Source organism: Ixodes scapularis, unplaced genomic scaffold (genome assembly GCF_016920785.2).
Source record: "Ixodes scapularis isolate PalLabHiFi unplaced genomic scaffold, ASM1692078v2 PGA_scaffold9__187_contigs__length_104089568, whole genome shotgun sequence".
NCBI classification, from domain to species: domain Eukaryota; kingdom Metazoa; phylum Arthropoda; class Arachnida; order Ixodida; family Ixodidae; genus Ixodes; species Ixodes scapularis.
Window position 1 is genome coordinate 88793419 of NW_024609884.1, and position 16109 is coordinate 88809527.

At 45.9% G+C, this 16109-nt stretch overlaps 1 protein-coding gene across 4 annotated transcripts in view; it reads left to right on the forward strand.

Annotated features, from left to right (window-relative positions):
- Positions 1-12368, forward strand: part of LOC8052457 (inositol polyphosphate-5-phosphatase A) — a 50969-nt gene extending 38601 nt beyond the window's left edge. For 2 of the 4 annotated variants that reach the window (XR_003919894.4, XM_029989121.3), the window contains one exon: positions 11284-12368. Coding sequence is in view for 1 of the 4 variants with exons in the window: in XM_029989121.3 (XP_029844981.1) it covers positions 11284-11384 (101 nt within the window). In the remaining 3 variants the exon portion in view is untranslated. Of the gene's footprint in view, positions 1-1110; positions 1155-1266; positions 1670-11283 lie in introns of all 4 variants that reach the window. The other 2 variants (XR_003919895.4, XR_003919896.4) reach the window with 2 other exon arrangements.
- Positions 12369-16109: the final 3741 nt, after the last annotated feature.

The following is a 16109-nucleotide window of genomic DNA, read 5'->3' on the forward strand; positions in this document are numbered from 1 at the left end:
CCATATCTTCTCCAATCTATGCCAATAGTTGTTTTCGGTTTAAAATGGAAACTGAAACTCGGGGGTTGGCTTAGAAACAAGGACAAGGTTCCGGCTTTACACTACTTCTGACATGAGTAATTCTCTACCACTTATTTTTCGGGGACCCTCTGGATTGGGGAAAGTGATGGGGACCCTATCCACCTGGGAGGAGGGGGAGGATAATACTTTAAAGCACTGAAACAGACTAACCAACCCTACTCACTCGGTGCACATGTAAAACAGCCAGCATTAATTTCTTTTTTTTTTTTTTTTTAAATTACTTATTTGAGGGCTTTGCAGGTTCTAAGAAGGCCCTCGGGATCCCCCAAGGGTCCGCGAGCCCCCTTTTGAGAACCACTGCCCTACGCCATCTTGCGGCTGTGTCCCGGAACTCGCCCTCGACGCGCTCTCGACGCTATCATGAACTATTCACGTCATATGCTTGGGAAGGCTGTTCAGTGAATGGTATGGTACCACAAACACCGTGCACCTCGCACCAGTTTTAACATTTTTGCGCAAGGTCGTGGTTTGTTTCCCGCCTGTCACGATGACGCCGACCAGTCGACCCCATTACACTGCGGCTTTCAATGAAAAGCCGTTTTGGCAGCGGAGCGATCAACAAAGGCCCAGCAAAGCTTTGGTGTGGATGAAAAGAATGTGCGTCGTTGGAGGAAACGACGTTCTCAACTGTTTGACATGACAAGGATGACATTCTCAGTACCTCGGAGAGGTCCACATCTGGAAATAGAAACCGAGGTTGCAAGCTTCATCAGAACTTGTGACCACAGAAATCATTCGAGCAAAAGCGAGTGAAGTTACGAAGGTGCAAGGCATGCTCTGAACGGAGTTCAAAGCCGGGGCTGGGTCCAAAGGTTCATAAAGCGATTTGGGTTTAGTCTGTGGCGGCAAATGTCACATTGCCAGAAACTTCAGTGACAAAGAATCGAGTGATTATGGCGGTTTGAACATTTTCGCGAGTTTTCTGCATCGGAATAAATATTATTCCATTTTTAATTGGTGCTTTCGTCTTTTTGATCAAGTGACAATCGAGGATATTTTTTTAAAAAATGTTTTTCTTTCAATTTTTAGGAGTCGGCCTAGAATCGATGCCGGCCTACATTCGAATAAATATGGTAAGAGAATTTATCGGTTATGAAACTACAGCCTTTTATTGAACAAAATCGCAACTCACAGAGTGACGAGTGCTAAGTGAGAAGGCCAACGAAAGATGACACGTTTGCACAGTGCAAACAATGGATCTGGAACAGGTGGCGGATTGAAGCAAGGCTTGGGGTGCGGCACAATCGAGGTAGTCACGCGCGCATTGGCCTCATGGATAACATGGACTCGTCCGAGAAGACCAGCCAGTCGTTGGCCGTCCATGACGCATGCCCAACTGGAAAGCTAAGTGCTTCGTTTGAAGCTGCGGGGCATGGCCATGGCGCCATAGGGACTGGCGCTTTTTGTCGTGCGACTGGCTGTCGGAGATTTCAACGGGCTTCTCGGGCAGAAAGAAAAGAGGTTCTTGGTCGTCGCTCTTGGTGGACACCCCCAGGCACATCGTGAATGTGACCTTCATATCAAAAAGCTTCAACGATGCGGTTGACGGTCCCCAGAGGCCTATTTACAAGAGCCCCGATGGCCCGCTGTAAGTGCCCTTTTCGGGCGATCTCAATTATTTTCCAGAACTCTGACCGTGACGACGTGCAGCAGTCGTTCTGACGGCAGTGCTAGGGCGAGCAACTTTATACCTTTCTCAAGTGCACTGGATGCCACTGTTCCTTCATCCTTTCAATAAAATATAGGAAACAAAAATTGGATATGCCACTGTTGCATGTATGGCTTTGGGTTGATAATTTTGTCTACATGCAGTTTCATCTTGCAGCTTCCACGCGAGATTCTGCACATAGCAGATGACGCAATGTGTATGATGAGAGTGTGTTCTCGCCCTATGCGCATGCACTGTAAGTCACGCCAGGCCTTTGGAGTGCTCTGATAATGCCCTATGACATGCGCCCTTGTGTTCCTTCTAACTAACCGAACAAATTGTGATTAATATAGCATATATGGCCAAATCAACAAGACCACTCTTTTCTGCCCATAGCTTCATTAAAGGGCAACTCCGCTTCATTTTTGGTTTTGAAAAAACAATGCAGTCCTCTTCAGTATCGCGTAGGAAGACCACACGTCAAATATTACGACGCAGTTCTGTCTAAATGTTTCTTAAACGGTCCGGCAAACTTTGCAACTCGCCAAGTTGCCGAAATCGGCTGACTCGAGCGGGCAAATTCAGGCGCAACCAACAGCGCAGTCAAGGCTACGGCATGGGCGGAGCCAACATTGAGCTAAACGTCATCATCATGGCCCCCTTTTGCTTGTTTTTACTTCTCCGATCGAGTGTAGCGCATGACGTCAGCAACGTTGCCTCTCGGTGCTCAGCGGTGTCCACATGATTGGCGTACGCGCCTGCGCAGCGCGCTTCTTGGGAGCAGACCAACCGCCCGCCATGGTCCCGCCGTTACCGCCGTCTTCCGCGTCACAACCACCGTCGTTGTCTCACCGTTTGTGATTATTGCTTCTCGGAGTTTCGTCCACACTATGGACACCACGTGCACAGAGTCGCAGACTTATGCTGCAGTTGTGCAGACGTTGTCGATTGCCGTAGACACCAAAACGTGGCGAAGAGTGCGGTGCAGACAACACTCGCGCCTGCCGCACGCTCGCCCCCATCCCGCCCGTCATTGGGCCAAGGATCACGTGACATCTCGTACCGCGTGATGGCCATGTATTTGGCGGCCCGAGGCCAATGTTGCCGGACGCAGCCGAAGTTTCGGTTTCGATTTCCGCTCATGTTTAAAATTAGATTTAAAAATATATATCCCATTTTTCGCAAAGCAAACGGCGTAGTGTCTTTTACTAGGGCTTTTTAATTCGAAATCACTCATTATCCCGAAATCTTCGGAATTGAGTGGAGTTGCCCTTTAAGGTGGCCTGTTTTTACTGTTTTTTTTTCTGTATTGCCTAGTTTTATATTGCCTAGTTAAGAATCCTGTGGGTTTAGCTGACTCCCTGCGTGGATCTTTGCAGAGTTATAATCTCATGCAACAATTTGGGAACGGTACTACTAGGGTGGTTTCATTTGAAATTGAATGCATGTCAGGGTGAATATTTTGATTTGCCTCAAATAAATATATATACAATAGCCCCATTTCTATAATTAAAAAAGGCACTCTATTTTTTTTTTTAGAAAACTTTTTTTTACAAACTTTTTTAAGAGCAAGGCGAAATTCTTCGATTTGGCTGCTTGATTTTTTTTACTCAGTTCTGTCGGTTGTTATAAATAGTAGGTAAAAGCGAAACACTTGCAATAATTTTTTTGTTTGTTTTGTAAATGAATAAGGTGTGATTTATTTTTTCATTTAAAATGAACTGCTTTGGCATATTTTATGCCGGAAATGAAAACTGCCAAACATTGTACCTTCAATGTTTTGGTGTCATATTTGGAGCCTTGTATCTTAGGATTCATCAAAAATGTTGCTTCATAAATACTATATACACCTGCAGTCCTATACATGTGCTATTGACTGGTACCACTTTCGATTAATTTATTTCCATGAAATAATTTGTATGAATTTTCAAATGTCAAAAAATTACATTTAACCATATTTTGAACCCGCTAATTATTAAAAAAAGGCAAATTTTTCTCTTTATCATATATTTTTTTCCAATTCCTAATGACAGTAAGATTGCTGCACCATCTACGCCAAACTGCACCAAAGTGCTTACCCTGGTACATCCTGCTACACTTTGCCAAAATGTGAAAAATTTGCACCAACATTGTGCCATAACTTAAGTGCACCCTATTAACCCCTTAAGTGACACTTTTTTTTTTTTTTTAATAAAAAGCAACCTAAAAGTGCCATATATTTTTATTAAGGAGTTTTAGTCCTCTAGTATAACAGATAAAATTTCACAAGTTTATTACGCAAAAATCAGCGGCGGCAAACTACTCGGACGAGCCTAGCTTGTGCGTGGTATTAAGGGCTACTGGAAAAACCCCTGGACGAGCTGAGGTCCATGGCATTTTTAACCAGAAAGTGGCCGACGAGCTCAGCTCGTCCAAAGCACTGAAAGGGTTAGTACTGAACATATGATAGCTCAGTCTCTGTTACTCGGCCGGATCAATACGGTAGGCTTGTGCGATTTTTACGAGCTTTCAAATGATCACCTCAGCTAGCATACTATTTGATCTCTCTATCAAACACTGACAGCAGGGACGGCGCCAAAGGGAGACGAGGGGTGGCGGGCGCCTCCCCTAAAATTTGTCCTGCCACCCCAAAAATATGCCAGCCTTTACACCCCCCCCCCCCCCCCCCCCTCGCACTAATTTTCGCGCGCAGACCCGCATACGCTACATGGCTCGTCATTTTCCTAATTTCCTCGTCCCATAGAAAAGGCACTGCCTTGAAGGATAGCCAGCCTGAAGAGGTCTCATACCGGACGTTTCGAACGTTTTCGTGCCGTCCGCTTTATTTCCTTTACGCACCCCGTGAAGAACGATGCATGAATATTTGTATGGCTTGCCGAAGCTAAGGTGCGTCGCCTACCACTCAATTTCTCTGTCGCCAACCATAAAATACTTCCTGAAAGTAGCTTCACCCAAATGATTACTCGGAGAGACTTGAAATCACATCTGCACTGCACCGTCGCTTCGTACCTGCCAGACAAAGGAACTCAAGGGCACTGTTCATGTTCTGACCGAGGAAATCTCCCAAAGTCCTGACACGCTCGGGCCGAATGCGGGTTCCCAAGGGGCGGCTTTGATGTGTCTAGGTCATCCTGCTTATTTCAAGTCTCTATGGGGTCCTTGAAGCAACTTTGGTGAGCCTGGCGGTTCGAGAACTGCCATGCTCCCATCATTAGTGACCCTGGGGCAGGCACGGAGTCCCTTCGAGGGACTATCCCTCGAGGTTGGAGGAAAGCTGAAAGTGTTTCTGTATTGTGGGGGGGGGGGGGGGGGGGGGGAGGGGGGGGGGGGGAGAGAGGGAGGTAGGGAGGGAGGGAGGAAAACAGTGGAAGTGCTGTATTTTGACAGAGGGCTATCGAAACTGGAAGAAAGCTCTTCAGAAGGAAGGAGGACTACGATGCCACTCCAACAGTGCGGCACGCAAGATGTCCCAAACATATCGGCTTCCTTCAAGGAGATGAAGAAAAGTGGCGCGGCTAAACAGTCGCCGTGTACCTTTGCCAGGCGTATTCAGCAAAGAAGGGAGAATCGTCACTACATCTACATGATCGCTGACGTGCTCCGGTTTTAGGGGACTGCCTAAAGAGCAGATGATGAGTCACGACAAGCGTGAGCGTGCTTATTTAGTATTGCGGAATGTAAACATGCCTGAATATTTTGCAGGTGAAATGCTACATTAACCAGAGTTGTACATAGGCTGTAAAATAATGAAATAAACTGAGCTGATTTCTATTAAAAACTCCCTAAGTGCCAAGTTATCGTCCCTAGATGTTTGTTCTTTTAGTCCGATCGAAAGCTCATGCCTCCCCAAAAATGCCGTGCGCCTCCCTACTGCCCCCTCACTAAGAAAAGCCTGGCGCCGTCCCTGACTGACAGTACCCGTAAGTTTCACAATATATCTCATGTCTGTGGTCTGTTCTGGCAGAGCTTCATTGAGTGCGCCTCTCACCGCGTACTAGTGTACTGCAGCGAAGTGACAACCGGAAAGTGAGCACCGCGACTTTGCCTATCTTGCTTCATTGCACCCACATACTAAGGGCAAAGCACTTCTCCAGAGAGGGACATTACACATGCAGGCACAGGGTATTTTTAAAAAGGAACTTGTTGAGTCCTGATGTAACAACTATACCTTGCAGTAAATATTTATGAACAAACCTGCAGCTAGTGTAATAATAAACTGCAATATTCTGACAATTTTCTTTTTTTTACTTTGATATTTTGCAAGGACAATTGGGTATTGCGAGATTTATATGGACTGCTTTATTTTTTTCTCTGTTGATATAAAATGATGGACAGCACAGAAATATCAGACTTCCGATGCAGCACACGCTTGACCTCTTGCTTTACATGTAGCAGAATTCGCAAGATATCCCGACGACCCGCAACGGTAGCACTTTTCTTGGGGAAATACAAAGGCTCACCTTCCCGTTGACGCGGTGATCGCTTGGCACTCAACGTAGGGATGCATCCACGTTTTGCACCGCTGAAGATTTGTTCCTTAGAGTAGTGGACTGTTTCTTCGACCAGACGACCATTGACCAACACACGGTCCAGGGTGAGAAAAGTACCCTGTAGCCATTCTCGTAGCTGCTAGGTCGATGTGTTTGCGGCCAGCCAGTCTCGGATGAATTCGTTAACCATAGATCCAAACTCCCACTTCGACGACAGGTCCGGTAGTAGTTCGGCAACAATTGCGTCGATGGATTCCCCGGGTAGTTGCGCTTGTCGCCCAAAGCGATGTTGTGCAACGACTATGTTTGAAGTTGCCACAAAGTAGCTCTTAATGACCACCAGAGCGACATCACACTTGTCTGGTGCAGTGGGTGTCTTTTGACCTTCAGGTGGTTCACTCGGTTCTGGTATCGGAGGGTGCATCTCAGAAAGGGTGTAGAAGATTCGTTGGCCCTCGACCCCGAGGCAGTGCAGCACTAGGGTCTTCCGTTGAGTAAGTCCGTGGGCATCGCCTCCCATAGCAAGCAAGTAGTTGTTAAAGACATGTCGCTCAGTTGCTTCCATGGAATGGCAAGTTTTCTGAGAACAGGCAAAAAGGGGGGCGGCACCGCGAGGCTCATGATTTCGCCTTCTCGTCGCTACTGATGCATTACTGCCAAAGCGGCCCAAGTGACACTGCTCCAGTGCCGCTGAACATTAACCAATGTTTATTTTCATTTGCTCTTTTATGACAGTGCAGTGCAATAGTGACGCCGCTGCAACAGTATTTAGTAAGCAACATGTCACGAATCCTAATCCAAATATGTCACCAAAACGTCGAAAGTACAATGTTCGGCATTTTTTTACTTCGGGTAAAACTGGATAAAAGTATCAAGTGGCCAAAATGAAGCATTTCACCTTGCTACTCTTAAAGGCGTTCGGACACGAAATTTAAACAGGTAGATTATTCTTGAAATGGAATGCTCATAGGCTACTTTGTATGTATATGCAAAGTTTTGCGATTTTTAGAGCTCTTGTAATTGTAGTAATCAATTTACGAATGTTGATCATTTGCGTTTGGCAACCAGGCAGCACTTCTCAAGTTAGTCACACCATGGTGACCATCAACCACGTGATATTTAGCTGAACGCTCTTTCATTCGAGGCACCTCCATGCCTGCCCAAGCTTGCCTCGCCACAGTATGATCGCACGCTCTTGCACTACTCGGCTACTCCAACGTGTACTCTTGCTCTTGTCCTTTCACCCTTCGACCTTCTAGTCTGCATGCGCGTACGAGATTGTCACAGACAACGGCGAGTTCATGCGTGACGATTTTGTCGTCGTTGCTGGAGCTGGTCGCGAGTGGGTCAAAGTCAAAATAACGAGCTTCTAACATGTTTCAAAAACACCCCTTTCATCGCTGCTGCGAACAGTGTCGAAGACACAGAGCGAGCGATGCCGTAGACGTCATTGTCTCAAAACCGCCTGCTCGAAATGCGGTAGGGAAACGAGGAAGCTGAAGCTCGAGACACTGAGAGAGAGACAAGTCTGCGAGTGCGTGCGTGCAAGGGGCCACTGCGCATAGGGCAAATGACGTCATCGACCCAACAAACACTGCGGTATTTTCGAATGGGGTGGATCCGAGGGTCCCGCATATAAATTGATTTATCCACGAAACTATCGCGCCATTTTAAAAACATATTTAGCGGAAATATAGGAACATACAATGGGTCCTAGCAGTGTAATTATCTCGTATTTTATTTGTGGTGTGTCCTAATCCTTTTAAAGGGGCACTGAAGTCGATTCTGAGATTGTACTTTTGTGGTGACAACTCAATGTAGACGCTCTAAGCATCTCAACAAACCCGAAATCACAATCGTGCGTAGCTTATTTCGTTGTTAAAAGCATGTTCAAAGATCGCGACACGCCCTCTTTGGGAAGAATTTTCTTCCGAGTGAAGTGGTCGACGAAGGGCGCTTGTCAGCCAGTTGCAAGTGATGACTTCGTTCGCGGCGAAAAAGAGGAGTCTTATCCGAATGTGTTCCTATCAGACTTTCTTTGAAACGAGTTACAATAAAATCATTTGGAATCTGCGCGTACTGTAGGGCTTTGATTGGTCCACAGAATGTAGTCCACAAGAAAAAAGAGTCCACATGTTTTTCTATTGCACTGAGATGAATAGACGGCTTTGTATTATAGGACTTGGTATATAATTTTTAATGTACTATGTTCTCCGTCGTTATGTATTTATGTATTGTCGTTTTTTTCTTCTTTTTACCATTGTATATGGTACTATTATGTATTGTTGCCTGTAACCTGCCAGGGCCTGAGAAAGGCCTGCAGTATTTTCAAATAAATAAATAAATAATATGGGAACTGACATCTTTTAAACAATGTAAGATCAAAAACAACCTTTTTCAAAAATGGCTTCAGTGCGCCTTTATGAATTCTTGTGGAAAGAAATATTTTAATTTTTTTTAAACAATGGTGGCCATTGATATTTATCAAATTTTCATTGTGCACTAAATATTCACCCCTGAGCTTGTCTAGGACGTATCTTGTCAAAATATTAATTTTCTTTGGGGAAAATGAATTTTGAAATTTGCGCGTACACCTCCGAATCACTGGATGCCGCTCTACTGGCAACAATGAGCAACACTCGTATAGATGTGGCATGGATGAGTAAAAGACCGTTATGGAATGCATTTCTTGACATTAAAAGGGCGTAGGAAAATGTGAGTCAGGAAAAACTATGGGCACAACTGAGAGAGAGAGAGAGGGTATGATTCAGATGCACATTTGGTTAGGCTTTTATGGCAGGTATACACAAACAGCAAAGTGGTTATACCATGTGAAACATAAGTAACGGGACCAGCAGCAATAAAAAGAGGGCTTGGGCAAGGTTGTTCGCTATCGCCCTTCTTTTTTATGATGTACCCGAGTAGAATAGGAAAGAAATCGGAGGAGTGAAATTTAGGTTTTATGTGTCATATATAGAGAGATGGAAAAAAGTAAACCAAATTATACCAGGATTGTTCTGCACAGATAACATTGTACTGCTAGCAGATAGACCTCCTGCTTTGCCCAGGAGGCGCTGTGGAAAAACCGGCTTGCAGCGCTCCCTACGATTTATTTATCTGTATCGGGTAGTTAGCACATTTGAGATTGTCTTGCGTGAAAACGTTAGCTGGCGGTATTAATTCCCCCCTTGCGATTGTTTCACGGTATGGAATCGAGCCAATTTCTAACGTGGAAGGCTTCTTTCGTTTCCCAACACGGGAAGAAACTCGGCAATGCATGCTACTGCAAGCTGCGCCTGTGCTGTACAAAGCCGCAAATTTGGTGTAGGCATGCTATCACTTGCAAAAACAGTGAGCTTTCTATGATGTTGAGCTTGAGGTGAGCATTAAGAGATACATTAACGCGCCTTGTAAGCAAAAACTCCCAAATTGCAGTCCCTCTGTACAGCCAACACGATCGGCTGATGACCAACCTCAAAAATGTGCTAAAGCAGACGCAAGCGATCGAGCTGCGATTGTCGGCCGAGCAGATCGTTCCTACTGCACACTGCTTCTCGAGCTTTTGCAGCTTTTCTTGTGCATTTGAGCTGTAAACTTGACGAAACATAAGATCAGCAGTAGCAGCTCCGCCTTCAGCACATGCTTCTCGCCCTCGGCCCTTTTACTACTGATCTTACGTTGCAAAAGATGTAGTTCAATTGGATCGCTCCACTGGTCAGACAGTAAAGCGTGTTCCTCTTCGTAAACTTCACATGACATATGTTTCAATGCATGTCACGGCCACTTGATCGTGTGACCGTGCTTAGCAGAACAACCTTGAGAGCGAGAAAAACAATTGTCTCGTTTGCTCAGTGCTCTCGGTGGCTAGTATCGTTCCCTCCGTTTGACTTTGTACAGTTTCGATGAGAATCTCTAGAATTTTACGCCGGGGGTAATCCCTTCCTGTTCTTGGCAGTTGATGACGCAAAAGTACTGTCGATGGCGACGTTTTGAACGCATTGAGGCTGCACTTGTTGCTCCCAGTTTCGACATGCTTGGACAAAGGAAAAATTACCAGCTTGCGGCGAGCTCGGGGTTTGCAGGGTAAAGGTGTTGACTAGGAGTAACATATTTTGAGTTGTGATCACGTGAGTGCACAAATAACTGCTGTGTGCAGATGTAAACAGCCGTCCGAACAGGTTTGTTATTGTGCGGTGCTGCGGGACTTGTACTACTCAGACACCCTATCGCCCACCACCAGAGGGCACCAGGATACGTTTAAAGCTTAAGCTTAGCTTAAATGGTAAAACAAAATGGCTAGGTGGCGTAATCTACCGCCCGATTTAGAGGGCTCAGCCGGATTCATTCATCCATCCATCCATCCATCCATCCATCCAGCTCCAGCACAGGAGGCTTATAGCCAAGTTGGATTACAAAAGCTGATTAAAGTCTGTGGAGAAGAAGGAGACTCTCTGGGCCTGAAATTCAGTAGCGACAAGTCAGGAATAATGGTTTATAACGATGAAAAGGGGAACCCACTGGAAATACAAGGCACTTTGATAGAACGCGTGGAGAAGTATAAATATCTGGGTGTATGGCTGAATGAGGAAAAACAATACTTAGAAGAGCAGGAAGAGATTATGCTAAGGAAAGGAACTCGGCGATAATGAAGCATAGGGCACTATGCAATTACAATAGAAATGAAGTTAGGGGAATATGGAAAGGAGTCATGGGTGTTGGGTGAAATCTCAAGTCCAGTCAAGTTAAGAGACCTGGCAGAGGAGTGTGGGCAGGCTAGCACTCGGGGCACATGGGGATACACCAAATGAAGGAGTGCGGGGAGACATGGGCTGGATATCTTTTGGTCGCTGCCATTCTGGATGCTGGCGTGTTTGATGGGGCTTCCCTCACTTGTTGAAGGTTTAAGCTTTAGCAGCTAGGATGTTTTGTAAACATTGGAACGGGCAGCCTATGAATTGGAACAGATATGTGCGTCTCTAGCCAAGCACAGAAATAGCTTGGGCTCCCGTCGGAGTGAGTAGTAGTCTAGTTGCGGAGCAAACGGCTGATGCTGACCCATTTCAGAGTGGAGCGAGAGACCTGCCGCTGAGGAAGCGGCCACCCGCTACATTCAGGTCAAGGTGCCTGGCTCTCCCGTTCGCATCTTCCGAGAAACAACTGTCTGAAGACGAGGTTTGGGCGAGGCCCATCTGCCGCCAGCTCTGCGCTGCACCTTGGCTGAGCACCACATCAGCGTGTCGTGTGCTTTTTGAGCCTGGACATGTTACGGTGCCTCACTTCCAGGCAGACGACGTGGCTGCACCCGTTGTTCAGCTACTAGCGCCACACCTTTTTAAGGTCTCCTTTGGGGAACGGTTTTAGCCTTTGGATGACACCCGCACCAATGTACCTTACTCTGCACGTTTGTAGCAGAGTGTCGAGAGGTATTCTTTTTACCGGGCTCCCGGATGTGACATGGACTTTTTGAGGTTGCGTGTTTCGGGGCGAATCTCCAGATTGTGCGAGCATTGGGCGGACAGGATGGTAGCGTTGTTTGCGCCTGGAGGCACAAGTGGCAAAACTGGACTCAAGTAGCCAAGGTTTGGATGTCGTTCTGTCACCACGGGGTGTCCCTTGCGTCCTTTCGCAATGTCTGAAACGGTGTCTGTGCACCGGGACACATTTTGGGAGATTCCCGCTTGTTCGAGGGCCGTTCTGGGCCCTACCGAGATTATCCACGAGCGATCGGCTCCCCCTCCTTGCCCCCAAGTGCACCTGGTTTACTAGTATTTATAACTTCTTTGTGGTGCCAAATTTGGTCATTTTGTGCATGTGTGCGCAAGACCTTTTGTGTTCTGGCATCTGTCAACTGATTGTGCTACCACCACCATTTCTAGATGTCGCTCGTTATTTAATGCTGTGATGCACCGTGGTGTGTTTCCCCCCTTGCGCGTCGTACAAAGTGTTAACAGTGCAGTGTTCCGTCCAGAGGCCTCAACCACCTCGCCGTGATGCTGTACGATCGTCACAAAGTCAAGTTTCTCTTTTTAAACGTCATTTTCATAAGCACTTTTTTTTTTTCAGTAGTCTAAACAAACATTCAGAAGAAACTTGCTTGGCCATCACTTGCCATTTTGAATCGGACTGCAATAAATCGTGTACATGCTCAACCCTTGTTTACTTGCACTTCCTTTACCAGGTAATGCTGTCAGGCGATGACGACGATTTTTGTACTTTGTGCATACCACTTAGAATGAATCGCAGACGCTAATGATCTATGAAACGCTTTCGGTTTTCGCTACACATGATAGAAGTCGTAGAAACAATGAAAGGGGCACTAACACCCCAAAGGTCATATTTTTTTTTTTTTCTGAAACGATGCACTTTGTAGTCATAGACACGCAACAAAAAACTCATCGCAAAAAAAAAAAAAAATAATAATAATTTTTCTGCGCGCGTGCGCGCCTTTTTATTTTTGCCGTTTTTCTCTCCTGCTGCTCACCTCCTCGCTTCTTTTGATCAGTGACTTCAAAAATCATGAAATTTAGAAGCTTTGTAGGCGACACTTCTATAACATTTAATAACGGCAATCGTAAAACATGTTTCTTTAAGTTACTGCAAACGTACCACGACCCCTCTTTTTGAAATACCGAAAAATCAGAGTCCGGTGTGATGTCGCTTCCTGGATTTGTATCCTCCCTCGGAAAACTTAGCGGCGCTCGAGCAGGGGATGATCGGTGAGTCGGAGGAAGAAACCGTTTTTTCCCGCTCGGTCCGTCGGCGCTTCGGGTCACGGTGGCAACGGCGCTTTGCTTAGTAGCGTGGAGCGGAGGTCCGAGAGAAAGTAGACTCGCAGGAGACTGCAAAATTTGACGTCGGTGCACTGGCACAGATAGTGCAGGAACCTCGAATTCGGCATTTGGAAATTGTTTTTTTACTTCATAAATACTGAATTTCCAAGTTTCGGATTTTGAGCGTAATGTTCCGGCATCGTTTTCAATCGTTTCGGATATTAAAAAAAATTATGATTTTGATGTGTCAGTGCCCCTTTAAGGAAAAATGAGCAGCGTTCACCCCCTCAACTCGCAGCCAGAAAAGCGGCCGCGTGATCTGGAGCCTATTATATGCCGCCAATGTTGATCATAGCCTTGCGCTGGGGTTGGCAAAACACAGGACACGCGCTGAGTTCCAGACATTGTTATGGTTCGGCTATCGTTGTCATTGCAGCGAGTGGACACGGGCCACTACCTGAATGCTTGTTGAGCTATTGATTATCACGAGCTCAAATCGATTGCTCACACAATGCTCGGATCCAATCTATGAGCCGCATTCAAATATCGTCACTGGGGGTTACTGAGACTCCCCAGCTACGTAATGCTCGCTTTTGTCCTTGAAATTACATCGCAACAAAGGAGTTTCTTGGTCAGTGGCTCTAGTGCCAGTAAGCTTGTGTAAAGCGAAAAACATTCCAAGCGAATATTGTTGCACAGCCCCTTTAAAGAGAAGTTTCATGTGCAAGGAATCTAGCTTGCAGCCTTTCTCACCTAGCCACAACAATCAGTGCACCATAGGGGCAATGAATGCATGTTCAAATAGTGCCATATTTATTTCCCAAAGTTTCTGCTGCAGCAATGCTTGGTTAGCCCTGCTTATGAACGGTTGGCAAGTTTGTATGCAGGGCACAAGTTTGTCTGCTTCTTTTACAGGGGTTGTGTTGACGTCAAAACGACAATCTCTGATTGAAAAATAGTGGGTAGACCTCAAGGCAGCTTGCTCTGAGGTCTACCCAGTATCCTTCCATTGGAGCTCGGCATTCTGACGTCATCACAACCCTTGCAAAAGAAGCAAACAAACTTCTGCTCTGCATAAGCACGAGCAGCTAGTTATGGCTGAACCATAATCTCCTTTATGCTGATACTGCCTGCCCAATTGCCAGTTGCCAGCTACCACCATAAGGGTGCACCGCTTTCCCGTAAAAGACAGAAAACGTGAACAAAGTTACTAAGCCTCTAGTGCATTCTTGGTGCTGTTTTGGGCATTTGACGTAACTGTGGGTCGCATTTAGGCTTTTTTTTACCACACTTTGTTCTGCGTTTTATGCAGACTGTCTAAAGGAGGTGCCGGGACTGTCATGTCCCGAGACCCCAAGCAACACTCAGAACCATGAAGACTGACTAAAGCCCATTTTGAGAAAAGACTGCGTCCCAAATTCTACCTTATGCTACTCCAAAGTGCGAAGTAGGCACCTTTTTGCAACGGATATTAAGTAATGCCTGTCTACACAGGCCTTCCTTATAGCTCATTTGAGTAAAGCCTCGGCATCCTGTTGAGGCTTCGCTCAAGCCCAGCTTAGTTCGGGCCTCCCTGTTAAAGCTGGATCAGACCATATACCCTTCCACGGCATCTTTCAGTGCTGTTTGAGTGGCTGACCCCCCAGAACTCCCTCGCAGTTCGACGTAGTGACGGGTGCCTGATGACAGGCACAGTATGTCATCATGAAACGTGAGCCTTGACACAGCTAGCACAGTCCACATTGCTTAGGGGACTTTGTAGCGATTGTAACCCCAGAGGACCCCGGCCATTGCAATTGATCTTCACCTACCCTTCACCTGGTTTTTGACCTCGGCACCAATAAAAACTTTCAGCGTTCGCTGTTTCGATGTTGTGAAAGTTTACCATTTGCTCGTCCGTCTGGCTTGTAATTAGTACTGGGTCATACCTAATGTCTCCTACATTTATTCACTTTTGGAAACATAATGTTATGGCAGAAGGAAATTCGAAGGTCGGGTTCCATCGTCGAGCTCTAATGGAGTCCATTCCCTCACACATACGCTGTTTGCACAACACACTTTGCGGCGTGAGCCTTCGTCTTGCACAACAGTGCGGTGCGAGCATTCATGTACCACAGAATATGTTGCTGCGTATCCACCATGAAACATGCGTTTTGAAGTATTGGAATTATGTATGTTGCGGTACTAGCAGTGCGTAGCAGACAATCATCTTTATTGTATGGGGAGGTGGTGCCCCTGGCGGTGGTTATGTGAAGTAGACACAACGGCGCCAAAGCAGGGGGAAGCCAGAAATTGGGCAGGCATTTTCAGTATAAAGGAGGCTATGGCTGGATGATAGTCTATATCACAGTGGGACATCCGAGTACTAGCATGCGTTGGAGGTGTCAGAGTCGTTATTTCTACGGCAACAATAAGAATCTCGTTTTAACTCTCCTTCCTGATACACGACAATACCATACTAACCTGTGAGGAAACTACATTTTAGTAGTTGCCTCACAGACGGATAGAGGGCGCTGACGCACTCGGCGCCATTAGGTTGCTTCAGTTTGGCGGGTTTCGGTTTCAACGTGAACGCGGCTATGGTGCTGTTTTGGTTAATATTGGGATACGGTTATTTTCCTTGTAGGACACAACCAATGAAACAGTGGTATTGAGCCACTTTGAGGGCTAGGAGGTGTATTTTAGCCTAAATTGTGGGCTTTGTTTTTCCAACTCCTTTGATATATCTGATTATGGTCGGTTGCGAAACGCCCGACTGATTGATGTAGAGGGAAGATTACCATCGTCTACGGTCGTACTTGATGACACTAGTTTCCAGAAAAGACAACCAATGAAGAGACTAACACGTGAATATAAGGAAGCATATCGACTGCTTGATTAGCAAAGTGCTGAATCGGCCAGAACAAATGAACTCGCGAGTTTACTACTTACTGTTCGGTTTTCACGGGCACCGAACCCTTAGTGAACTTCACAGACTAAAAAAAATATATTGTGTAATGACGCAGATAATTTATATAAACAAGTAGTATCGTCTCGGCCTCTTTTTTTTTAATTCAATACTCGAGCATGTTTTGACAGGCCTAGTAGAAAATTTCTCAAATTATCAACACTGCTAAACTA